Genomic DNA, 25,803 nt, shown 5'->3' with positions numbered 1-25,803 from the left:
TCATCTTATGATGACATATGAAGGGTTTTCTTGATTTTGACACACCCCCCTCACAATAAATTAAACCTCTAGACCTCAGCTGTCAAAGAGGAGAATGATTTTGCACTCATTTAGTCATAAACCTGCGCAAGATGAAGGATTTGCTCCAGCAACCAGTGTGTCCATGGATGGCAGGTAACCACAGCGAGTCCTTGCAGTGATTTAGTGTGCAGAAGAGAGGTCTAACTTTACAGTGATATTTTTTGCACTGTATTCATGAAAAAGGATCTGTCAATAGAGATCTGAGGTAAATATGGGGGTGTCAACAGTGCAGGTAACACAAAGGATTAGTTAAGTGGGGAAATTACACACAATGCCTGAATTGCTTGTCTCATATGGGGTCGTGGGAGCTGGAGCCTAACCCAACAACACAGGGCGAAGGGTCACACCCAGAATGGGATACTAGTCCATTGCAAGGCATCCCAAGCAGGACTTGAACCCTGGACCCACCAGAGAGCAGGACCCAGTCCAACCCACTGCACCACCGCACCACTGTGCCACTGCACCCCCCTGTGGGGAAATTAGTTAGTGTGACTATGGACAGATGCAAAGCCCTGCCAGGAAAGTGGATTTGGAACCTTTGTATTTCTCAAAAATGGTTTTCCTGCTTCACCTCTGCTTCAGTGTTAGTTATCTGGGTTCAGCTATTATTTCCAGCAGATAATTTCTGCTTATGATCTTTACCAAGTCAAAACCCAGTACTGTTGACATTTTTGGAAACTTTCATGAAACATATTTAATATGTGGGGGTGCGGTGGTGCAGTGGGTTGGACCACAGTTCTGCTTTCCGGTGGGTCTGGGGTTCGAGTCCCGCTTGGGGTGCCTTGCGACGGACTGGCATCCCGTCCTGGGTGTGTCCCCTCCCCCTCCGGCCTTACGCCCTGTGTTACCGGCTTGGCTCCGGTTCCCCGCGACCCTGTATGGGACAAGCAGTTCTGAAACTGTGTGTGTATTTAATATGTATTACCAGCAACATTAGGACATTGCAGATTCACAAATGAATCTTCCAGACAGAGGAAGCTTTCATTTTTTTTAAGTAAATAAGAAATAAACACATTTAAGCAGACAAACCATCATATATATATATATATATATATATATATATAAAATGTTTTATTTCACCCACTGCTAACATTTCTCAAATGAACTTTGTTTTGAATTTGCTGACAATGGTCAAAACATAAAGTATATAGACACATTTCAAGAAAAATAAATTAGCAATTCAAAAAGTCAGTACAACAGAAGAAAATAAAATTTTCACTATCACTTAAAGTTTCTGGAGAATTTGTTGGTGTTTTAGTGAATCCTTACACATGTGCCTTCACCAGAAGTACCAGCCAAATATACACAATCACCCCTTCAGATGTAATCACACAATGCTCTCTCAAAAATAAATATACAAGCAATGCTTTGTATGTAAAAACTGTGTGATATTACAAATATATTGTGCATTGCAACAGCCATACACAAAACTGTAATAATAAAATGCAACATTTTCAGTACAAAACTGTTATATGTATATGTGACAATGTATCAGTAACTGATTTATTTTTGATACCTGCCACATACGGTTTTCACCATGCATTCAAAATATATAAACGTAGTGCAGGCTGGCACCTTCATACAAATAACTTTCTCTAGGACCCCAGCATTGTAAGAAACATTCTAACAAATAGTATTACAAGCAAAAATTGCAACACGACAAAACAGATGATTTAAAAAAAAAAAAAAAAAAAAAAAAAAAAAAAAAAAAAAAAAAACCTCACACTTCAAGTTTAAAGAAACGTTCGTGCAAGTTGTAGCCACGTTCACACTCGACACAGCTGTGTTCCTGCTCTACAGCCCATCTGGCCTTTCTCACCCATCTGTACACTGCTGCCATAATTTCATTGCCTTTATGTCATAGTGACATATCTACAAGTTTTCTACATTGGCACATCTAGACTTATTTATGTAAAACATTTCAGGTTAAACATATTCCTTAACTGTAGCAATTTGGTCAGACGTCTAATTCCTTACTTGGCCAACTGCATATATTCTAGGTAAAATTATGCACCATTATGCAAGTAGCTTCGTTAATCACTAATGTCCTGCTAAGATAATAATAATATGCCATAGTGATAAATCTCAAACTCACTGGGAAAAAGTCCAACATGTCAGATAGAGGAAGCACAGCTATTAGACCTCAAACCAAGTTACTCTTGCTCTCTACTTCTGTGGCTCTCTCTCCCACACCTCAGCTTTTACTTCTCTTCCTGTCTTTCTCTTAGATGATCCCTCTCTGTGGCAACACTAAGTGCAGCCTGTGGCTGGAGCCATGATTCTGAGTGATGCACAAAGAGTGCATGTGTGTCAGAGAGAGAAAACCAGTGCGTGTGAGCGTGTGAAGAGGATGGCACTACCAATACTTTTAGCACCAGTTGTTTAAAAAATAGAAATCTTTAATTTTTAAACCTGAAATTCTCATAGAGTCGATGTCCTTTTTTTATACTGATTTGCTCATTTGTGACAGCTCGGTGAAACACAGATTACGGCACACAGATTATTTAAAGACGACATAACTTGAAAACAGTTTTGTCCTTCTCACTTCTGTACCAAGTGAGACCCGATTGGTTGGAAGTCTGCATGGGGAACACCCTGACTGACTGAGTCATGGGGTCAGTACTAATTACAGTTGTTATGATGGAATTAATCAAGAGTTGTTTAAGAACAGTACTCTACTGGGTCATCTTCTTCAATTTCACAAAATGAAGCTTCTTCCCATAATTAAAGTTTTTCCACCAGGGGCAGAAATCTGTGATGGGGGACATAGCAGGGACTTTCTCCTCATCTTAACTCAGTTTCCATCTCATCTCTCAGTTTCTACAATCATCTCTTCAGTCTTTGCTGCCAGTCCATGAGTTTTGTCAGTTTCCATGACAACAATATCCTTTCCGCTGGGCTCTGAACAGGGAGGCATTCGTAATTAAATGTGCTGTGTGTGTGTGTGTGTGTGTGTTGCGTATCTTTTTGTGTGTACATTCTAGGTTGTCTTCAGAGTGAAACCCAGTAAACACACAGGTTTTGTGTATTGAGTGTGCACACATAATGTGCATCGGGGTGTTGAGGGGGCATGTCTGTGTGAGAATGAGAATTACATTCTACACCAAATAGCGCACAAGTGAGTGGCCATGTGTGGGTGTGTGACTGACAAGACGTATATGTCAGGAACATTAGCACCTTAGTTCAAGAGGGCTCTTGGCCAAAGAGGTGATGGATTGCCACACACTCCTGGATGGAGCTGGAAAAGTACGCAGACATGTCACCCCAGTTCCCCCATCTGGCTCCACCTGCCTGCTACACGAAGACCTCAGGACTGCTGCTGCCGTTGATTTTCACATACATCTTGGCATCATCGTCGCGCTCTTGCTTCCTCTGGATGAGTTCCTTTCGGAAGCAAACTAGGTACAGGGGCAGGCCGAATCCCAGCAGGCTGAGTGCCAACAGGCCCACGTTCACCTGCAAGCAGATGTAAAGCTCACAGGAACTGGAGTCTTTGGCATAAAACAAACAGTGGGTGTTTCTGTGTTTACACGTGATACTGATATTGTGACAGTGCATTTATTTTTTGTGTATATATATGATCTGCATACATACATTATGTGTATTTGCATGTGTGAATGTGGGTCTGTGTGTGTGTGTGTGTGTTCATGTGTAGGACAAGTCATCATACCCAGAGTGGGTCCCCTTCCAAGGGGCCCATCATGGCCATGAAGAGGGGCTGCTGCAGCAGGGCAAACACGGCACTGATGAGCGAGTGCATTCCTGTCAGGCTGCCGAACTGAGAGGACGGGTACCTGAACACAGGGTCAAGGGCTCCTTCATTAAAACTTCTTACAGCTCAGCATGTTCACTGCTCTGCCACATATCATGTCATATACACACTGATGTGTATTCAGACCTGACATCCTAGAAGGATACACTTTCTCACAACAGGAAGGGTTTGCCACGTATTGGTGTGCGATACAAAAAGATGATATGGGCGAAAGTGTTTCTTACAGGAGAGTTTAAAAAGTAAAGCGAAGCAGAAGAAACACCGACTGCACACTTCTGTATGCGTCAGGAATTGTATACTTAGGTGTGTATGAATGAGACACTCACACAGCAGCGTAAAGTCCCCCTGCGGCTGAGTGGATGAAGCCCCTCACGATGGTATGAAGGATGAATGACAGAATCTGTGGGAAAATAAAAAACGAAAATCCAGTGGTCACTGTCCTGTATTCCCTTTTCTGTCTTACATTTCATTCATCTCCCCAGGGATTTTACTGGTACAAAGAGTACTATAGTACTGTACATGAGCCGAAGCAATGTGTTTGTACATGGCAATGAAATACTTTGGCCACCAGAGGTGGTACTAAGCCATGCATGGTCTCTGCTGGTTACTTGAGTCAGTCTCTGTAGGTCGAATGGGCTTTCAGGAGCAGCAGTGTGATGTGGCCATTAGTACCATCAGTTGTTCTCTGCTGCCAAGCACAAGGCCAGAGCGTGGCTAACTGGGCTTGGGGGCCAAGGCTATACTCACCTGCAGGGGCAGGTTGGGAATCAGGCAGGTAATTCCAAATCCAAATAGAAGCATGTTGGTGATGACAAAGGCACGCATGGCATTGGTGACCTTCTGGATCTGCCGGTCACGCTTCTTGGGTTGGATCAGATCCCTGTTATTTTTGAGAGGGAGTGTACATGCAGTTTAGATTAATTTGTGCTCTATTTTCCCCAAACAACTGGTGTGTGTTTCAGCTGGAGGAGACAAATTTCAGTATGGGACAAGGAACTGGAAATGTTCTGAGTAACAAACTCCAGATTCAATTTACAGAAGACAAAATAATTATAAATGCTAGGGGGGCCTACTAAGCAAATATGGCTCCATTGGGGTGGGATGACCTCCCTGTGCCACTCAAAACTTGAATCCAAAACATCTTTTAGACTCACTTCTCTCCAGACATTCCATCTTGTCCATAAATTTACATGATATCATTTGTCACAAATACCTTTGCATTTCCTATAAATTCTAAATGCAGCTACTCAAGTAATGTTATTACTAATATTATCAGTTTGAAATTTTGTTCTCTCTTAATTCCATACGCAGCTACCTGTGTAATGAATGCAGGTGTGAATTAAATGGTCACATCAGAAAAACTGACTGTACTTTGAAAATCTGTATTTGTGTCTATCTGCTGATGAAATGCACTGAGTTTTACTTTTCGTCTGTTAGATGAATAAATAAATACAGATGTAATTTAAATGTAAACATAAAATAAAACAGTGCCCGCTGGTGGGAGGAAACAGAGATGAAGGACACTGACTTGCTAGCCTCCTCTTTGGAATCCCCATCCTCACAATCCTTGAGTTTCCAGTCCATAATGTAGCCGATGACTGGAGCGGTCATCAGACATAGCAGCTGCAGGACGCCAAAGATGGAGGAGTACAAGCTCACTGGGGGAGACAGAGAGAGGGGTGTCACTAATAAAGTGCAGTTAATGAGGGTATTGGGTTAATAAGCAATAGGCTCTGTGCTGACTACTCAGGTTCTACTTTACTCATATGAGGGTTGACATGAGAGTTGGTTCTTGATGAGGTGAGAGTGCAGGCTATGTGAGTAATATGACCCAAGGTTAGATTACTAGTTAAAAATTAGCAGGTGACTATACAGTATAGCTGTCAGTGAGATGGTGACATAACTTCCCAGAGAGCTTTTATATGGGAGACTAGTTATTCTGGCTGAAACCGGTCTACTGTCCTTGTAACTGTACCTGTTTCCATCCTCTCGACTGAAATTAGCAGGAAGTTACCATAGGAGAGCAGGAGAGAGAACAGGGCCGAAGAGAGAAAGAAATCAGCCATGAGCATCTGCCAGCGCAAGGAATATTTCAGTCCCACCCTTCAATAATGACAGGTCTAAGCATACACACACACACACACACACACACACACACACACACACACCTTGTCCCGACAAGCCAGAGCCTCACCCAGCAACAGAGGGCGCAAGGCTGGAGGGGGAGGGGACAAACCCAGGACGGGACGCCAATCCATTGCAGGGCGCCCCAGGCAGGACTCAAACCCCAGACCCACCAGAGAGCAGGCGTAGGGCAAACCCGCTGCGCCACCGCACCCCCCCCCCCATAAAAGCAGCTTAAGACCTTTGTGATGTGGTTCTTCTGATAACAGTGATTTTTGTTGCTATTGAGAAGCAAGGAAGATGAGTAGAAGGAAGGGAAGCCACACAGCAGGCAGAAGAAGCCTTGTACAGAAACCACATCAGACGCTTTGCTGGAAAGGTTATGTCCAACTGACACTGGTCCCTTCACACAGTGACATATCAGCAGCGACACAATGACCACTCTGCCACCCATCTCACACACGCCCAAGTCATCAGAGCTCATTAAAGGGAGTTGAACACGCTCAAACTCATAAGGCAACACTGAAGTGTACAAACGCACATGCTTAGTTTACCTTCCAATGAAGGGTTCTCAGGAACTAGGACAGGTACTTGGCCATACTGGCTCACATACATTTTTTAGCCCTTTTAAACACTATCCGTCTCTCTTGCTCTTACACCCATACCTGTGTTCAGGTCTCCGTCACTGAGCGACTCCAAGATGTTGTTCATGGCACCCATGTAGAAGATGAGACGTAGCTGGGTGACACACATAGTGACCAGGCTGAGCAGGAAGATGGGGCTGAAGACGCTTCGCATGAAAGACTGGGCTGGGAGGGGGGCATGGAGAGAGAAATTATAAATAAATTTTAACATTTACGAACCATTTCAAGAAAATACCCTCACAGCTTGTCTGGTGTAGAATGACAAGGGTGTGAGTTCAGGCTCTTACACTCCTCTTGTGGCTTGCATTGAACCTCCAGGTCCATGGTGGAGAGGCAGAGTTTGTGGCCTTCCAGTGCAGCCAGGTCCCGGGGGCCGTGCTTCAGCGAATTGGCCGAGCTCAGACGGCGTCCCACGGTGGTCACCTGCCGGTAGAACTGCTTCCCCGTGATCTTGTGGTCGAAGCCAAGCCAGCTGAACTTGATCTTCACACTGCAGACGCAGTGCGAGAAAGAAGTGAGATGGAAAGTTACATAGTAGAGGGGACAGCTGTGGTATTATGAAACACAGTCATGCACTAGCAGTAAAACAGACATAGTTCATTAAGGACATGTGTAGATATTTGTCCATTTGTATGAATGCATGTGTTATGCGTAAGTGTTCGCAATCATGTCTCTCACGTGTAATCCATGTCCTCGGGCCCAGGGAAAGGTTCCAGTGGCCAGTTGAAAAAGCAGTTGATGAAGACAAGGCCAGCGCAGCCAGCCCACACCAACAGAATGGTAATGAAGGTCACACCCAGATCATAGATCACCTGAGGTTAGGAAGGTCAGTGGACAACGTGAAACAGGCCACTTTTTAAAAGTCAGATGTAAAAATAGTGCCGGCTTTCCTCGCAGACATACCTTAATCCCAGGAAACGTGACAGCTGAGGAGGCATAGGACCCAATCATGAGGGCAATGAAGGTGGACCGGAGGTCACCAAACATGTTAGGCAGCTAATGGAAAAGAAATAGAAAAACTCTAAAAAAAAAAAAAAAAGCCCTATTCACACTTTATTTCATGGCCTTCCTTCCAGGTACAATGGATGCCTGACTCATCCCCCCTTTCTTGCAACCTTCCCTATGGGTACAATAAACTCTTACTGCACTGTGTGTGACACCTTCAGGGGCAGTGCTTGTCTTTGTCCTTTCTGCAGTGTCTAAGATGCAATTTTTGTGGATTCAACCAACCAGTCAACAGCAACAACCACTTGTCCCAAGCGGGGTGCGGCGAGCCGGAGCGTCACCCGACAACACAGCGGGCAAGGCCTGAAGGGGGAGGAGACGCACCCAGAACGGGATGCCAATCGATTGCAAGGCACCCCAAGCAGCGCTCGAACCCCAAACCCACCGCACCACCACACCCCCGACTTCTTGTGGATTCAGCCAGTGGTGAATATAACTTGCAGACACCTGGCAGGTCTTCTTATGCAGTAACCGAGCAAAATCCTTGTGCAGAACAGTGCCACCACTGTTGACAGCTAAAATTTGAACATCCTTAGTCATTTAATCTGTGACAGCCTAGAACCACAGCCTTGGTCATACCAGTGTCAATAGTTTTCACGTAATCCAGCCATGTGGAACAACCATCAGGACATATTTCTTTGCTGGGTGAGCCAATCAAAAGCTGCTGTTTGGGAGGTGTCATGACCTCTGGGGAACAATACTCCAGGTGACCACAGGAGACGCCACACTAGGCAAGCTTCAATTACATTCAACACACTTGTACCTCAAACACTCTTTTAATGAGCAACGTTCCACTGAAATAGTTGTGGGATCTCCTTTGAGACAACATGCCTTTCCTCACGATCTTACTAGCCCCTTGCTCTGTGTTCTTTGCTTCTTGAATGATGACCTTCCACTCTTTAAACCTTGACCACAGCTTTTTGGATCTCCACTCTTGCCTTTTGGACCAGAACCTTTTGATGATCTTTCTACCTTCAGACCATGACCATGGCTCTTTGGATCACGCCTCCAAACTTCGACCCGCAACTCAGACCTCAACTAGCCCCTTGGATCAGGAAACACTGTTCCTCCATGTCCTCCTATACGGCTTCAGCTCCCTGCTGTTCTTGTACCCTGCCCCACCGAAAACACTGCACTTGTGTCCTGATTACAAATAGTCCAAGGAAAACAGTGACAGGAGAGCTGAGCTCAAATTTACTGACACTGAGGACAAACACTTATGTCTCTGGGCAGGATCCCATCACCACTCCTGATGCCAATGGTATGACCACATGAAAGAGAGGTGGATACCACCATTGCAGGGTGTGCTCAGGAACAGAGCACAGCAAGTTTGCAATTATGTCTTTTTGTACTGGTACAACTATTCATGCATAATTACTTGGTTCTTGCTTTATATATTTACATGCTACTCTGCTATTCTCTCAGTCTTACCCTTTTCATTCAGACCCCTTCCCCACTCCACCAGGGACACAGAGCTTTACAGAGTTGGGAACGAACTCTATGAACTCTGTCAACACTCATTAGTTATCCAATTGGGTTAAGGGTCACCCTGAAATATCCAACATGGCAATTATAGTGATGATCACCTCCCACTGGCCCTTCCCCTTCACTTTGGCCCTGCCTGCATCATCCCCCTGTCCATTCCCCCTTCAACATCAACCCAACAATCCCTCACTATAATGAGCCACCCATCAAATTCACCATAGTCACCAGCACCTTCTGACATACTCAACCCCCAAAAACACACTTTTGGTCACTGGCTCCACCATTCCACACTCAGTTCTACCCTCCCATCTTCCCCCAGTCCCATAGCCCGGTGGACCCCATTACTCTGCAGAAAGTACATTCAGCTGTGTTATGTAAGAGAACCTCCACGATGGGGCCCAGTTGGTGAAAGGGGACACAGAACAAGAGCTTCCATGACTCCATGTCCACTTCTGCACACAATAAAATGAAAGTCCAATTCTTTAACTACTGCGCCTCCCACTGTGAAGCTTCAGCAGAGCATCCAATAGTGAATAGCCCCAAAGTGGCCTGAGATTAGGAGCAGGAGAGAAGTGAAGTCATGCATTTTGAGGAAGAAAGAGGACATGGTGGTTGGAGGCTGTATTGTGTTGGGTTGGGAGCACATCTGTATCTAGCTTGCTAGGCTCTGCCAACATGATCGAATCATGAAAAAATACACACAGTTACTGGCCTGTATCTTCAGAGAGGGCACTGGTCTTAGCTGGTTTTAGCTTCGACGTCAAACTCACTACATTGTGTTCGGCAGTCCGATCGATTGTGCTAAACCAAACCTGTTCCAACCAGAACCTAAACACTCTCTTCTAGTGTGATCCCCAGGGTGTCATCAGGTGTGCAGGATATCCAAAAATCAGCAATGAAATCAGAAAAGACTGAATTTCAACTTGGCATTCTCAGCCTTGGTGACAATGTACTGTGTGTGCACTCTGTTGGTGTGCACTTATTACGGTCCGCTGTCCTCAAACAAAACCCTTTGATTCACCCTCATTTGCCCACCCTTTCCCCCTCTCTGTATGGGAGTAATTATTCAAGCAACCAGACAGAAAATACAATTCACTCTCCTACATTAGAACGATAGATTATCCCCATGTCCTCTCTTACTTTCCATGTTATGGCCTACCTAAATAATTTATTAAAAACACCACTGACAAACACAAGGACTCAGAGAAATCTGAGACTGCATCACAAAAAGTGCCCTTCTCTCCTCTACTTTCTAACACCCCTGCGACCCATCTTGCGGTAGACAAATGAACCCCCCTCACCGTCAGAGATGTGAATGTCAGACACATTCCCCCAAATCCATTCAGTGCAAGGGCAACGAAGATCAAGACAGACAAATCTGCAGAGGACAGACACACAAGTTATGAGTCACAAATCAAATTTATAAGTTAAAAAAATATTACTCACTTCATCAGGCATTAGCCACATACTGAAGGAAAAGTAGAAAACTGCATGCTGTTTTGGAAGGAAGCTGAATGCATTAGTGAAGTAGTAAGGGAAGTGGGTGAAGACAAGGATGTAGCCTGAGTGATGGAATGGGGCTCCCCTCAGTAAGAGGTGAAAGTGAAGGGGTCTGTGTGAAAGACGGTGGTGCGTGTACCTTCCGGCTTGCTGGCTCCATACGCGATGAAGACGCAGGAGAGGCCGAAACAGGCACTGTGAAGAACATGCAGCAATGTGGTAAGACTCTCGAGCGTGTCAGCCATCTCACTGATTCAATGCAACAAGCTTTACTGGCCTCTCAAACCACAACGCACACAATCACTCTGAATGTTGTGCCTTCTGTTTCAGGGCACTGCAAGTCAGACACAGCAGCTGCCACTGGTGTAGCAACAGCACAGCAAAACAGCACAGTCAAACCAGGCAAGCTACATGGCCTCTTGTTCTTGTAACCTGGCAACGGGATGTCTACGACTCAAAGCACTTAGGCAACTGCTTGTGTAGTTTAGCGCTGGTAGTGTGGTTAGAGCTGCTGCCTTGGGATGTAAAGATTGCAGGTTTGAATCCCACCTCCCGCTATAGTACCCTTGAGCAATGTACATACCATTAAAAAAAGTTGCTTGAGTAAAATTACCCAGCTGCATTAATGGGTAAATAATTGTAGGTAGCTTAAAATTGTTGCTTTGGAGAAAGGCATCAGCTGAATTAAATTAATCTTTTTCCACTATTTGATATTAACCCCAAACACTGTTGAATTCTCTCAGAGACCACTATGGTACACATCTGACTAAACCCCCCCATTAGCCAAGAGGATGCCCTCCATGTTCAACCCCCCATACTCTTCTCTAATTCTTACCTCCCAAGCAGTCGCAACTTTCGAGGGCCGTACTTATCCATGACGATTCCCAGGGGCAGTGTGATGGCGCTCAGGAGGAAAGAACCCATGGTGAAGGCCAGGTTCAACATCTCATCCTGCTCCTTGCAGATGAGCCAGCCATTCATGTGCAGTGCCTCCTCCATGCCATTTGGGGCATCTGCCTCCCGCTCATAGTCCACGTACTCCTCGTCGGCCGGCGTCGGGCTCGGAGACAGTGCTGTGAGGTTCAGCTCTGAGCTGTTCCCTGCAAGAATGTCACAAAGAGAGAGGGAGCAACAGACTATATTAGCCAATCGATCGCTGACCTGCTGAAATACTCCACGAGTCACTGAACCATCTATAGCTGCAGTACTGAGACTCACTTACCAAGAACCATCCTAAATGTTTGACTGAAGAACACACCTACAGGGACTAATTCCGTGGAGAAGTAAATTTATTGACCTCCAAGGCTATTGCTCAGTTTTACATTATGTTTTTTAGTTAATATATTGTTATTACTCAACTTGCTGATTATGTGAAACATTTTTTTTTTCCTGCCTATATTTCCCTTTCCTGAGTCCTAGGCTTAATACTATTATAGGTAACAGGAGTAGAATCGATATTCATGGCTTCCCACCAACCCTTGCACACGTGCCTGAACCTCTTGGCTGGGCCATTCCTGGAAGTCCAGCTCTGACACGGACATGTGGTGGTGAGAGAAAGTGACAGCAGAAGAGGGATACAGAATAACCACTACCACCATCTTGACTTCTTTGCATTTACAGGCACAAGAAGACAGCTACTGTCCTTCGTCTGCTGCTATAGAAGAAAACCGAGCTGTTTGTTCCTCCAAATTCCTGACTTCAGCAGGAAAAAGCGAGCCAGACCATTCGTTGGGGTGAGCGCTGAAGCAATAAGGAACCGGACCGAAACGTTGCTTATCTTGCTGGATTATCCGCGTGGGACACCTGACGTTGTCGCGTTTATGAGGTCTTATGTAACAATGGCTGCACGGGGAGAGTAAATGTACTGTTGCAAAGGGCATTGGTGCCAGAGAGCTCACCTGAGAAGCTCACCCATCAAGAGATGCATAAGGGAGTCATCACTTGTCTCTTTATGCTCTGTTCCGTATCAAACCCTTAACCACCTACAAGCAACTAACCCCTTATTTATGAGCGTCGCGGAGTTTTCAGAAACACGATAAACAACAATTCAAATCACAATCACTTTGTCAAAGAAAACAGTGACAGAAATGAGGAACTGAACCAGGGCAATTCTGGCTACAAGACCACATCTTTAAGAACAGGATAAGCTGTCAAACTGAATAAACACTTAAAGAGCATGTGAGTGAAATGAGACAACTTCTGGTAAATGGTCCACATCACCAATAAGAGAAATGACTATCGTTTAGAGGAAACTGTTTTGCTTTATTTCTTTTCACTGCCTCCTGAAACGAGAAATCCATATTCATTTCAGTTGCAGAAGTCACATAGTGTTTACATATTGCATAGGTTCATTTACTTGTTTTGGGTCAGCATTCTATAAAACAAGAACCCACTTGTGCAAAGACCTAAGAAAGCCAGTTCCGTGGATAGCCAAGTGTTTTGGTGCCGAGGCAGGCACTTTAAAGAACCATGAAACCATGCTGTCCGTCCGACAAAGCTTGCTATGCCAACCACACGCAGGTGATGATAGTCACCACCTGCCCCCTCGCTCGGTTCCCTTATGCAGCCAGAAACGTGTCAGACTGTGTATCATGCTTTACTGTGGAATTCTGTGACGTTCTTCGCAGTTGACTGCCAGTGGGGGTCCATTAGGAGGGGCAGAGTGCATGTGGCACTGAGGGTGCCATTCTTGGGTGGGGGTGGTGTGATATCAGCCCTCCTCATTTTTATCCACACTCCCCCCCACCAGTACATTTTTGTTACCCCTTAATAAAAAGGGAGCAGGCTGTTACTAAGACCTCACACAGATATAAATTGACAATAGCTGGTCAAAAAAAGGCACAGGAATCACTTGACACTACCAGGGGATATTCTCACCCCATTAATATTATTATTCTTTATATCTGACACCATTACCCAAGGCAGCTTACAGAGAAGGCAAGAAGTGCTAAGATTTTATGCTGATCATTGCATCTATACACAGAACACAGGGCATGAGGAGTTTATAGGCTTTCATAAAGAGAAAGCAGAAAAAAGTGATGATGATTCAGTTGCAGGCATGTCAGGGTGTGATTATCAGTTACTGTGTTACGGGAAGAGCGCAAAGGGCAAAGAGCAAAATGACAATAATCAAGGCCTTTGATTGCCCAGTGTCCTGGACTCTAGCCTGTGGGCCAGATCAGATAAACTCAGAGCAAAAGGTGATTGTGAAGGGAAAACTGCGGGTGCAAAGGGCTTTGTTTTGTGCCCAGTGCGAGGCATCTTTCACTCCACCCTCTCAAAGTGAATAGCCCTGGCCAAGACTTCGGTTTGGAGCAGTTTCATTTTTCTTCTCTTGTCCCTGAGACCCAGCAAAAAGGTTTTTGCATACATTTCTAGGATTTCTAGGAAGCTGTCCAAACTCCATCACTAATCACTTAGGTGACATATCAGAGCATTCTACTTGCAGTAGGCTTCTCCAGAATGTAGGTCTGGACACTTATTCATACACTACATGCTTAATCTTTGTGATTTCTGCATGGTGGCTGATTTTAATGAACAAGATTTGTACAGAAATGAGATGCTGAGGTCTAAGCTCTGAACTCAACTATTTGGCTCAGAATCTAAAGCCTTGGTTGATGCTCTACACAAACCACCATTAATCTACTGTCTCACTAAACTCCCACAAACAAAAGACCTGCTGGCCTGCCTTATAAATTATGGGCCTCCTTTTCTTGCGCAACAGGCGACCAAAAACCTCAAGGAGAAGCAAGGAGCCATCCCATACCACACGTCGACTCAAACTGCACTGCTGTTGCCAACATAACTGGAAGATATGGCTCACACATGGAAACATTCATGGCAGACACTGTCCAACATAGTAACGAAATGGGGAAACTAAACAGCACTGAGGTGGCACAACTGACAGAGAGGCTCAAGCAAAACTTAGCCAGGGGTCTCAATGTCTCATGATGCACTACAGCTAACTAGACAAAGGCAGTGAATTAATGTTCTCAAAACATGACAACATGCATCAACAGGTTTCCTTCTCTAGATAAATCCCATGGTGTAAACTTGGGTACCTTCGCAAACTTCATGCTGAGCTTTTTGCTTCAGAGCAGTATGGATTCCTGCTGATGAATAAATGAAGCAGTTACCCTATGTCAGCTCTGCCACATTAGCCTCTTCATCTCTTGCTAGTTGTGAATCATTGTAGGTCTTGCTGAAAACCCACTCATTACCAGCCTTGTCCCCCAGACCACATAACACCCCCCCTTACCAGTCTCCTGACACAGGTAGGAATAGAAGCCTTCTGACTTGAGCATTATAAGCAGGGAGCCCCAGCCTAGTAACACAGCAGAGAAGAGCAAGTTCTCTACCACTGCTGTAATTGCCATCCACCAGCGGCGGGAGAAGGCAGTAGCCAGCGAGGGAGCCATGGCTGCTTTGCCAAGATACTTGGAGATGAGAGACAAAGCTGGAGCAGGAGCTGGAGGAGGAGCTTCAGAGCTGCAAAATAAATGGAAAGGAGATTACACACACACACACACACACACACACACTTTCAGAACCGCTTGTCCCACATGGGGTCACGGGGAACCGGAGCCTACCCGGCAACACAGGGCGTAAGGCCAGAGGGGGAGGGGACACACCCAGGACGGGACGCCAGTCCGTCGCAAGGCACCCCGAGCAGGACTCGAACCCCAGACCCACCGGAGAGCAGGACCCGGTCCAACCCACTGCACCACCGCGCCCCCCTCGGAAAGGAGATTACCCCACAGTGAATAGGACGGAATACCTGAAGTGTCAGAAGTACTCTTCACACCACATAGTATTTCTACAACAGTCAGGACAACGTTCAAGAGAGATTTGTTTTAGTATGAATGGAATGGATTATTGTAGGATTAAGTTAATACTATTATAAGAATGTAATCATAACAAGAGTCGCATGGGCTTAAGGTCTATCCTAATACTGTTAACATTTACTCATTAGGTACCGCTCAGCTGAGTCAGCAATCAGTGAGCACTGTTGATTTACTGGTGGCGCTTTTGTAATTTTAATGGGCTTCTCCAAGAATTAACACAATAATTGCCATCATTTGTACAGTGTCAGTTTGACCATGACCCCTCTAACACCGCACACTGTACATGACCACATTCTGACCCCGTAAACCACTGACTGGCACTTAACTCTATATGCCCTGCTCACCGGCCACCTTTTAGCACCCTGAGGCCGGTCACCAGTAGACATGTGAATTCAACTATCACGGACAGCGTAGTGGTTGGAGCTGCTGCCTTTGGACCCAAATGTCACAAGTTTAAATCCTGTGTTCAGCTGTAGTTCCCTTGAGCAGGGTACTTACCTTCAATTGCACCAGTAAAAATTACCCTACTGTATGAATGGGCAAATACACACACACTTTCTGAACCACTTGTCCCATACGGGGTTATGGGGAACCGGAGCCTACCCGGCAACACAGGGCGTAAGGCCGGAGGGGGAGGGGACACACCCAGGACGGGACGCCAGTCCGTCACAAGGTACCCCCAGCAGGACTCGAACCCCAGACCCACCAGAGAACAGGACTGTGGTCCAACCCACCGCGCCACCGCACCCCCAATGGGCAAATAATTGTACATAACTTGACACTAAGTTGATTTGGCAAAAAGTGTTGCTATATTTGTATCTTAACTGTTTTTTGTTGTTAAATTTACATTACACAAATTATCACCCATAATGTTATTTACCTATTATTATACCATTAACAGGGGTGCGGTGGCGCAGTGGGTTGGACCACAGTCCTGCTCTCCGGTGGGTCTGGGGTTCGAGTCCCGCTTGGGGTGCCCTGCGACGGACTGGCGTCTATCCTGGGTGTGTCCCCTCCCCCTCCGGCCTTACGCCCTGTGTTACCGGGTTGGCTCCGGTTCCCCGTGACCCCGTATGGGACAAGCGGTTCTGAAAATGTGTGTGTGTGTATACTGTTAACATTTGCTGTGAATTCACAGAAATACAACAATTTTTACAGAAAAATGGGAGTTAAGGTAACTAAATTTACATATATTCAGATTTTTTTCCTGACAATCATAGACAATATTTTCATTAGTAGTGTTGTTCAGTTTGATAAATACAATATTTGTAATTAATATCAGTATAACTTTACTATCAGCAGGCCTAATATTGCATTCCATTCTTGCATTCACAAGCAGCTTGCACTTAATGCTAACACCATGTCAAAGACTATACTTATGTGAATCAAAGCATGCATTGTAATAACTAATAATTTATAATCCTTCCCTACATCTAACATCTTAATCTGAATTGGTGTTCTGTTGTTGCCAGTACCAGCATTTATATAATTAATTTTTTCTATGTTATTCATACCCTTTCGCAAAATACAGCACTTTAATTGTTCGAAATCAATAGTTGCCCAAACAGTAATTCCCTACATATGACATAATCTCTGTTCCCTTTGTGGTCTGACAACCTGAGAATTCATAAATCACGCCCGCACACTACACGATACAGCACAGCCTCCGGGGTGATGGCTGTTACAAGTCCTACCTGCCGGGTGCAAATATGAAGCGCTGACCTCAGGTGCTCAGTAGGAGCTGGGTTCCCCTTTGCTGCTTTTATCTTCACTCTCAGAACGCGCACAAACAGCAGGACGCCCCCATTGGCCAGCCGGGACCTAGAGTGCCACTCCATCCAATCAGAAACGCCGCTGTCGCACTTTTAATCACACATCAAATATAACTTTAATCCAAAACCACGAAATATACCCGAACATGAGACACAAAATGACGCGGCGTCTAATTGAAACCAGGATAGAGAGCAAATAAAAAATAAATAGACTTAAAGCTGATTTTGCCATAACGAACTGTATCAACGGTTTATTTTTTTCCCCGTAGTATTCAGCGTCCGGTCACAGAAACGCTGAGAAGAAGCGCTCTCCGGTGCCACCTTGTTTCCTTGGTGATGACAGACGCCTCGCAGTAATCGTGGCGATAAATCACGCAGGGCTGTTCCATGGCTGTTCCTTTGAAGACCTGGGAGCGAATACCCTGAAAGGAGTGTGTATATATGTGTGTTTTTTAACCTTTTTTTTCACCTGACTCCTTGGTCCAATGTAACTTGTAGAGTTAAATCAACATTGCAAACTCTTGTAAGTAATTTGTAAATCGGATGTACAATTTATACAGCAAGGTATTCCTGCTGGAGTAATTCCGAGTATTGGGAGTACCCTGCCTGACTGAAACAGTTATAAGTGGGATTCGAACCGGGTACCTTCAGATCTGACTAAAGATGTGCTAGTCTTCGCTGGACGTTACGGTGGAGGGGGGGGGATCTAGAGACCCACTATGCATAAAAACAAAACAAAGTAACTCACAGTGCAGTGGTTCGTAAAAATTATTAATTTACACATCCCGGTTGTGTCATTTGAAATACATGCGCGTAAATAAAATAGTGTCATTTGAAATACATGCGCGTAAATAAAATAGATGAACGCGTAGATACAGTTGTATAAGAAATACATAAAGCACGAATGTATAACGTTTTGAACTTCAACTTAATTTTTTTCAGTGAAACGGAATCGATGTACGAGAACTAGTGCCTGCAAGTCCCGCAGTGGAACTGCACGTAGCAACGGCTTATAATTGAAAGCAGAGCGAGAGCGGACGGTCCTGCCCAGGATGCGGCGCAGCAGCGCTGTGCGAAGCAGCGAATTCCAGCGAACTGCTGCCCGGGCCGCTGTTGCGCAACAGAGCGCAGAGCCGCGACGGGGTATTGCTGCAAGAAGCGGCTGCCGGAACGCCTGTGTCTGCACTTTCTGAGGGTTTCTGCAACGTGTCATAAATAAAAATGACTGATACTGCACCGCGTGCCTGCGTTCCTCGGGCGCGTGTGTGCTTCACGTGTTTACGCCGGTGCCCGTCTTCATTGTCAAAGGTCAAACACACGTCAGATTAGCGCACTGCTTCATATGTGTTACTTAACATTTAATTAATATCTTTCCTCAAAAACATCAGCGTGACAGCTTTCAGGTGTTGGGGGAAAAGACAGATATAAAACATTTATAACGCATATTAAAATAGCACTTAATTGAGTTTTATGCACATATCTATGCACAAAACATAAAACTGTTAAAACTGTAACTTTTAAATTTTTGGCTTTATATATATGGAATTTTAATGTCACTTCTGTGTTATTGAAACTAGTCATTTTTTTCAAAAAAATACCACATACATATTTATACAGGCCCTAGTGAATAGGTTTTTATGGATTAAGGGCTGGAGGTAGATAATATAGTGGTTAAAGTCCTTGGTTATGTTGACCAGGCAATATCGTGCACGTCACCCAGTTAGTTCCGCAAAAATATCCACCTGTAGAAAGGTTACTGGTTACATCTGTTCTATTACAGACTGAATGATTCTGGTTCACATCTCACTCCTGCTCTAGCACCCTTGATCACTCTGAAGTGATGCAGTCAGAACACCTTGCTGTGTAAATGGGTAAATGATTGTAAAATTATCTAACGTTGTAAGTCACCTTGAACAAAAGGCTCAGCTAAATAAAGATTATTAATAATAACAGGTGAAGAAAGAAAAGCCTATTCTCAGGCACAAGATGAAAAATGACACAGCTGCAGTGGTTTATACCAAGTGTATCACAGGAAGTTGGCACAAAGTGATATTAATAAAACTGCACTGTTAATATACGCCTACTTCATAGGTATACCTCCTTATATGTTTATTTTATTACAGGGCTTTAGCAAACCGATTCAGAAATTATCCTATGTGGTCCTTTTCTGTCTCTCATTAGACATACTGGTGTTAAAGCAAAGACATGTCTTCCAGTGAATTAGCCCTAAGATGCTGCATATACAAGAAAACCAGATGGTTTGTTGCCTTTCAGAACATTTCTTTAAACGTCTTTTGCAGCCATACTTATGTTTTAGTAAGGAGTAAATCAGCTACTGTTAAAGCCTGAAGGATGAAGGTGAAATGGCCTATGTTATGAAGCAACAGATGTCACTTGTACAACAGAAACCAAAACAATTCCAATGTGTCTGTTGAAAGTAACTTTGAAACCTTTATAAATAATAAAGCTTTAGAAAATTTTTCAAAAGTTAATATTCCTACACCAGCACATATGCTACAGAGCCCCTGTGTCTGTGCCTGTGCTTTTAGGTACATGTCAGCTCCCTAGCCACTATACCCACTATTGGATGTCAGTCTTCGCTCCAAAGTATTTTTTTATTTTAGTGTTTATGAACCTTTCTCTTGGTTTAGTCTCACTGACGTTGTTGGTTTTGTCAAACCCTTAGCCAACAGTGTCACCTGCTGGTCTTTTAAAAAGAGAAAATGTTGGGTTTCCTAGGAGTGTCAAGGCAAACAGAGGACATGGTGGAGGCTGGACCCAAGTGCAGGATCGTTTATTCAGAACCAAAGAATTAGGCTTGTACTCGTGGTTGAGGGTGGGTGAATGGTCAGTCAATCCGTGAACCGGACAGAGGCGAGAATCTGAAGTTATGGTTGAGGGACAAGGCAAACAGTTGTAACCAAGGAGATGAAGAGCAGGACTACAGGATGGTGGGGAACAGGACTTAGGATAAGCAAAGCAAGGTATGTCTGAGAGTGCAGAGAGGATGGTTGTCTCAAGTGAGATTCCATAACTGGGAAGTGGTAATGTAGTGCTTTTTTATAGCCAGGTGCTCAAATTAAGGCTAGGTGTTTAATTAGAGCCAGGTGCTTCTGGATGAGGTACATGCGTAGTCAGTACAGTACCCCCCCTCATAGGGTGCTCTCACTACCCTGTGACCCCTGGAAGAAGGGCGACCTCTGGGATGGGGCACCAGCTTGTCTGCATGGTCCCGGTGGAAGTCAGTGATCAAGGAGAGATCGAGGATGTTGCTCGCTGGAACCCAGCTGTGTTCCTCTGGCTCATACCCTTCCCGCTCCACCAGGTAGTACATGCTGTTGCATCGACGCTTGGAATCCATAAGGGCGTGGCTAGTGTTGGCTGGTGCCCCATCCATGTCCACAGGAGGGGGTGGTGGGTCTCCTCGGGATGCAGTGAGGTCTTGTATGGCTTACATTGTACATTTACATTTATTCATTTTGCAGACGCTTTTCTTCAACACGATGTGCATCTCCCTGCTCAAGCAGGAGCAGGGAGACATAGAAAGTGGGACATTTACGTAAGTGTGGGGGCAACTGCAACCGGTGAGTAACAGGAGAGATGCATCTAATGAACTTGTAGGGTCTGATAACACGCGGGAGTTTTCTGGAGGGGAGCTTGAGGCGGATGTCCCAGGTAGAAAGCCACACCCTTTGTCCTGGTTGGAAAGTCAGGGAGCAAAACGTTTGTGGGTCTGTTTGTAGAGGTGGACGCTCTGGTGCAGGTGCTCCTGAACTGCACGCCAGACCTCCTCATGGTTTTGGAATCAGGAATCAATGGCAGGGACATCTGAGGGGCCACGGTGCCTCAGGAACAGGGGAGGTTTGTACCTGAGGAGACACTGGAACAGGGAGAGCCCTGTGGAGTAGTAAAGAGTTATGGGCATACTCAGGTCATGGCAGGAACCGTGCCCACTGCTCCTGGTTCTGGCCGCAGTAGCTCTAGAGGAAGTGCCTGAGGTCCTGATTCAGTTGCTCCACTTGTCTGTTGGCCTGGGGGCGGTACCCTGAGGTGAGGCTTACGGAGACACCGAGTTTCTGCCAAAATGCCCTTCACACCCTGGACACAAATTGCGGCCCCCAGCCGGACACAATGTCTTCTGGCAACCCAAAGATGCAAAACACACGCTGAAACACCTGTTTTGGCATGACTAAAGCAGTGGGGAGCTGGGGGAAGGGGATTAGATGGCAGGCCTTGGAGAATTTGTCTGTGACTGCCAGGATCACGGTGTTACCGGTGGAATGAGGTAAGTTTGTAAGGAAACCTACTGCTATGTGGGACCAGGGCCAGGATAGAACTGGGAGCAGTTCCAGCAACTCAGCGGGCTTTTGGCCTGGGCACAAACCTCACACCTCCACAAATTCTTGTACATCCTCACAAAGAGAGGGCCACTGGTACCTCTTTTCTAGCAGGGAAAGAGTCCGTTGAAAACTGAGTGAAAAAAACCTCTGGGGATCCAAGGGCCAGAGGCTTCCCACCCCTCCTGGGCATTCTAGATTAAGACTTCTAAGCCAATTGAATAAGTAAGTAATAATGGGATTGTTGCTGTATGGTAGCTCGATTTCCCAGTTCAGCAAAGTACATCTCATCCATCATGACAGCTGGTCATCTTCAGTTGGCATGGGGTGCATCTGACTGCCAGCCAGCCTCCTCAGGTCTTATTATAGGAAGACAATGCTCAAAAAACTAAAAATAGTAATTGGTAACTTAAACAAGTAAATTTAATATGCTTTGGTATGGAGGTGGGAAAACAAACACAGCCAGGTGGAATTACATTTTGAGGTGGAATACCTGAGTAAACATGTAAGTCTTTCGTCTGGATTTGAAGACTGATACAGACGGGGCATTTCTTACAGTAACTGGTAGGCTATTCCACAGTTTAAGTGCACTATAACTAAAGGTATGACCTCCTACTGAGGTCTTTTTGATCACAGGTACTTTAAGGTAACCTGTATCCAATGAACAAAGATATCGCCCTGGAATATAAGAATCAATCTCACCAAGGTAAACCGGAGCAATGCCATGTACTGCCTTATAGGTCAAAAGTAGGATTTTATAGTCAACTTGGCGAGGACAAGTGCCAAAATGTAATGAAGAGTGTAACTCCATGGAGAGCCTGAGTCACATCACACAATCATGTAACAGAGTGCATGAAAAATGTGTCTTTACACACAGCATCAATAAGGCTCTCATGGACATGAACACTCCAAGGGATACTGGCTCATTCTAGAATCTTGTCTGAAAACCAGTGATGGTTTCAGGAGTTAATATGTCACAATAAGAAGCGATTGTTTTTCATTGACACCACTATCACAGCTGATGCCAATTTACATGACACCTTGAGTAAGGCTTATAATGAGAAGAAGATGAAGTACAATAGATCACAGGTTATTAAAAAAAGGCAAGAGAGATCACTGGGGACAAGAATGTTGAATTTGAAGTCAATGTAGGAGCCCTTGTCTGACTGGAGAGGCACACTCAGTAAGAAGAGCCTTGACCTTCTACATGGACTAGCCAGGTTAACAAAGGAGAATGTTTATTTCCTTGGCGTTAAAGCCCTGGAGGGGAGTGTTATAATGGTGGATACTTCCAATTGACAGACCACCAGGAACTGGATGAAAGAGTGCTGAATTCATGATGGGGATTACCTAAACCCTTGGGGAGGTCATCGCCGGAATGAGGAGGGGCTTAGCCTACTTTTGCGTGCCGACTGCACTACCAAACAGTCGAAATATTGTGCAATCAGGCTGGGGTTTTAGTCGGTAGGAGTCCGACAGTACCCGCCTGTAACTTTGTGACAGGTCTCCATGATTGATTTCCCCAGGCTTCGCCAAAAAACAAAAAAACCAAACTGGGAGCCAATGCAAAAATTTAAGTACCGGTGTTATATGGTCAAATTTCCTAGTTCTAGTAACAATTCTCGCAGCTATATTCTATACCAGCTGCAGGCTGGATACAGTATGGACAACCCAATAAGCATTACAATAGCCTAGCCTGCTTGAAACAAAAGTATGAACCAATTTCTCAGCATCCTGCTGAGAGAGGTATCGCCGTAATTTAGCCATGTTTCTTAACTGAAGGAAGGACGACTTAGTCAAAGTATTTACATGAGATACACAGGACAGCTTCCCATCCAACAGGACACCCAAATCCTTGACATAATCTGTATGCTTGAAACTAATACCATTTGTGGTGAAGACTGGAGTAATTGTGTCAAGAGTTTTGGCAGCACCACCCACCACAAGTATCTTTCACTGGCATTAAGAGAATTTTACTCATCTATAGTTTTATATTGCTAAAAAAATTAGCTAAAGACATCACATGTGATTGGTCATCAGCCTTAAATGAAATACAGCTGCGTGTCATCAGCATATGAATGGAAGCTCACATTGTGACGGAATGTCACCCAATGGTAACATATACAGTGAGAACAGCATAGACCCAACACAGAGCCCTATGGCACATCATATCAAACTGTAGTTGCAATGAAGGGAGTGCAGTCAGATTTCAGTACAAATTGTTCGTTATCCAAATATGAGTCAAACCACTTAAGGACAGTACCCCTTAGTCCAACCAGGTTTTCAAGTCTATTCAGTAGGATATTACATATGGCCAGATGGAAAGGGTCACTCATTGGGAGTGACATGTTTGGGAAGTTCCTGTGGATGGCCATTCAGGGCAAGTTGCCAGAATCGCTGCAGTAGAAACAAAGGTCCTCTCAAAGTCACCACTATCTCTCGCTAAGGGTCACGTGCTCCCCTGAGACTGGGCGGGGGCATCACAGGGGTTCAATGGCCAGGTTGTCTAGGGTAATGGTGTTCTCTATGTACTGGTGCAGGGTCCAGTCTTCACCCTGGAAGGCTAGCTCAGCTTGGATTCAGACCCTCCTGGAAGCATGCCAGCTGCGCTCCTGTGTTCCATCGCATCTCTGTGGTGAGGGTGTGGAACTGCAGGGCATATTCAGAGGCAGACTCGTTGCCCTGTTGCAGCATCAGCAGACAACTCTTACCAGCAGCAGGGTGATTGAAGACTGCCTCAAATTGCTTCTTGCATTATCCATAAGAGGTGGGTCTACAATGTCTCCAAATCGTCATAGGGGTCTGTTGCTGGGATGGCGCCTGACAATAATGTGGGTTCCATCTCAGTCTCCAGAGCCCTCTTCTGACGGCACATGCTTAAGACTTCCCACATGGAGTCCAGCAGCTGTTACAGCTTTTGCTCGTGAGACCCGAGGAACACTCCTTGAGCAGAGACAGCCTTCTGTTCAATCTCTGCTGGGTCCATGTTAAAGGTGGAATCTTCTGTTAGGGCAAGCAGAGGACACAGCAGAGGCTGAGCCCAAGTGTAGGATCATTTATTCAGAAATGAAGGTATTAGGCTTGTATTCCTGGTCAGGGATGGGCAAACTGGACAGAGACAAGGATCCAGTGTCATGGTTGAGGTACAAGGCAAGAACAATATGGGACAAGCAAAGTAAGGTATGTTTGCGCACACAGCGGTATCAGTTGTCTCAAGTGAGATTCCACATGTGTGAAGTAGTAATGTGGTGCTTTTTATAGCCAGGTGCTCAAATTAAGGCCAGGTGGTTCTGGTTGAGGTGCAGGCGTGGTTGTGATAAGGAGATGATTATGCAACTTCTATTGGTTACATTTCAGGTAATTAATACTTCTGGGGTTTAAACAGAAATTTTGAGTAATTACTTACACCTTCTCCCAAATGCACAGAATGAGCTTCTCTGTGCTTTTGAAGTACGTGCTACTTGACTTCTGGAGATTTTCAATTTAGTAGTGTATCTCTGAGAAGCCCTTCTTCTCCTGGGGGAATAGGGGAATATTCTCTTCTGAGGATATTTTTGATAAAGAATCTGGAATTTTCTTTACAGTTTTAGTGAGTTATATTCCAAGTCTGCTCTCTTTCATCTGAACTCTTTAAATTTTTTCAAGACAGGGGCTTTACACACCTGATGTTTTCATCAGGGACAGATGCCCCCTAAGACTGTGCGGGATGCTTTGCTTGAATCTTCGCCAAATCAGGGAGCATAACTATTATATCTTTATAAAACCATTTTATCAAAAGGGGTGATGACAAAACGTTTTTAAAAATCGATGGGAGACACACCCTGGAACTGAATTTACTCACAAATGGTTGGATGGAATGCTGCCACTGAAAGCAGTGATTCATGAACCTTGCTCACTTGGGACTGATCCTCTTTAAAACAGAGACTGTAAGACTCAGTAAAGGCAAATAAGATGATGTTTAACCGTAAACTGACTGTAGTTTAGTGTCCTGGGTACTCATTCCCCAGCTCAATTTATACATTTGGTCTTACCACAAACTTGGGAGCTTCTGGACTTATGTCTTTGCAGGGGTGTCAGCACTTATCCATGCTTATACACAACAGTGGCCGGTTTTAAACAGCACAGAAATGTCCCACTCCTCCCTTTGTCTCCCTGTGGCTCACAGACATGTTGTTCTTTCTCAGACTAGAAAAAATGAAGGTCACTTCAAGAGGATCTGTAAATCGTTTTTATGCTAGC

At 44.9% G+C, this 25,803-nt stretch overlaps 1 protein-coding gene across 1 annotated transcript; it reads right to left on the bottom strand.

Annotated features, from left to right (window-relative positions):
- Window positions 1-3,022: 3,022 nt before the first annotated feature.
- LOC108921233 (large neutral amino acids transporter small subunit 4-like) lies at window positions 3,023-17,221 on the bottom strand. Its single transcript, XM_029251363.1, has 14 exons — window positions 17,150-17,221; window positions 14,870-15,099; window positions 11,447-11,711; window positions 10,751-10,806; window positions 10,413-10,489; window positions 7,525-7,617; window positions 7,300-7,433; window positions 6,909-7,111; window positions 6,643-6,786; window positions 5,382-5,511; window positions 4,601-4,733; window positions 4,180-4,253; window positions 3,752-3,875; window positions 3,023-3,537 (listed from the first exon to the last, which is right to left on the bottom strand). Exons 2-14 carry the CDS (start codon window positions 15,027-15,029, stop codon window positions 3,376-3,378), a joined length of 1,755 nt encoding a protein of 584 aa, XP_029107196.1. The 5' UTR covers window positions 15,030-15,099; window positions 17,150-17,221; the 3' UTR covers window positions 3,023-3,375.
- Window positions 17,222-25,803: the final 8,582 nt, after the last annotated feature.

The sequence above is a fragment of the Scleropages formosus genome, chromosome 4 (genome assembly GCF_900964775.1).
Source record: "Scleropages formosus chromosome 4, fSclFor1.1, whole genome shotgun sequence".
NCBI classification, from domain to species: Eukaryota; Metazoa; Chordata; class Actinopteri; order Osteoglossiformes; family Osteoglossidae; genus Scleropages; species Scleropages formosus.
Note: the sequence above shows the minus strand (reverse complement) of the source record. Positions and strands in the feature narration are given on the sequence as shown.

Bases quoted from the DNA above. Each gene is read 5' to 3' on its own strand.
- LOC108921233 (XM_029251363.1), bottom strand. From the start codon at position 15,029: ATGGCTCCCTCGCTGGCTACTGCCTTCTCCCGCCGCTGGTGGATGGCA. The intron at 10,807-11,446 runs GTAAGAATTAGA...TGTTCTTCACAG, and splicing joins AAGTTGCGACTGCTTGGGAG to TGCCTGTTTCGGCCTCTCCT. The intron at 5,512-6,642 runs GTATGGGTGTAA...TGTCTCCCCCAG, and splicing joins TGACGGAGACCTGAACACAG to TGAGCTTGTACTCCTCCATC.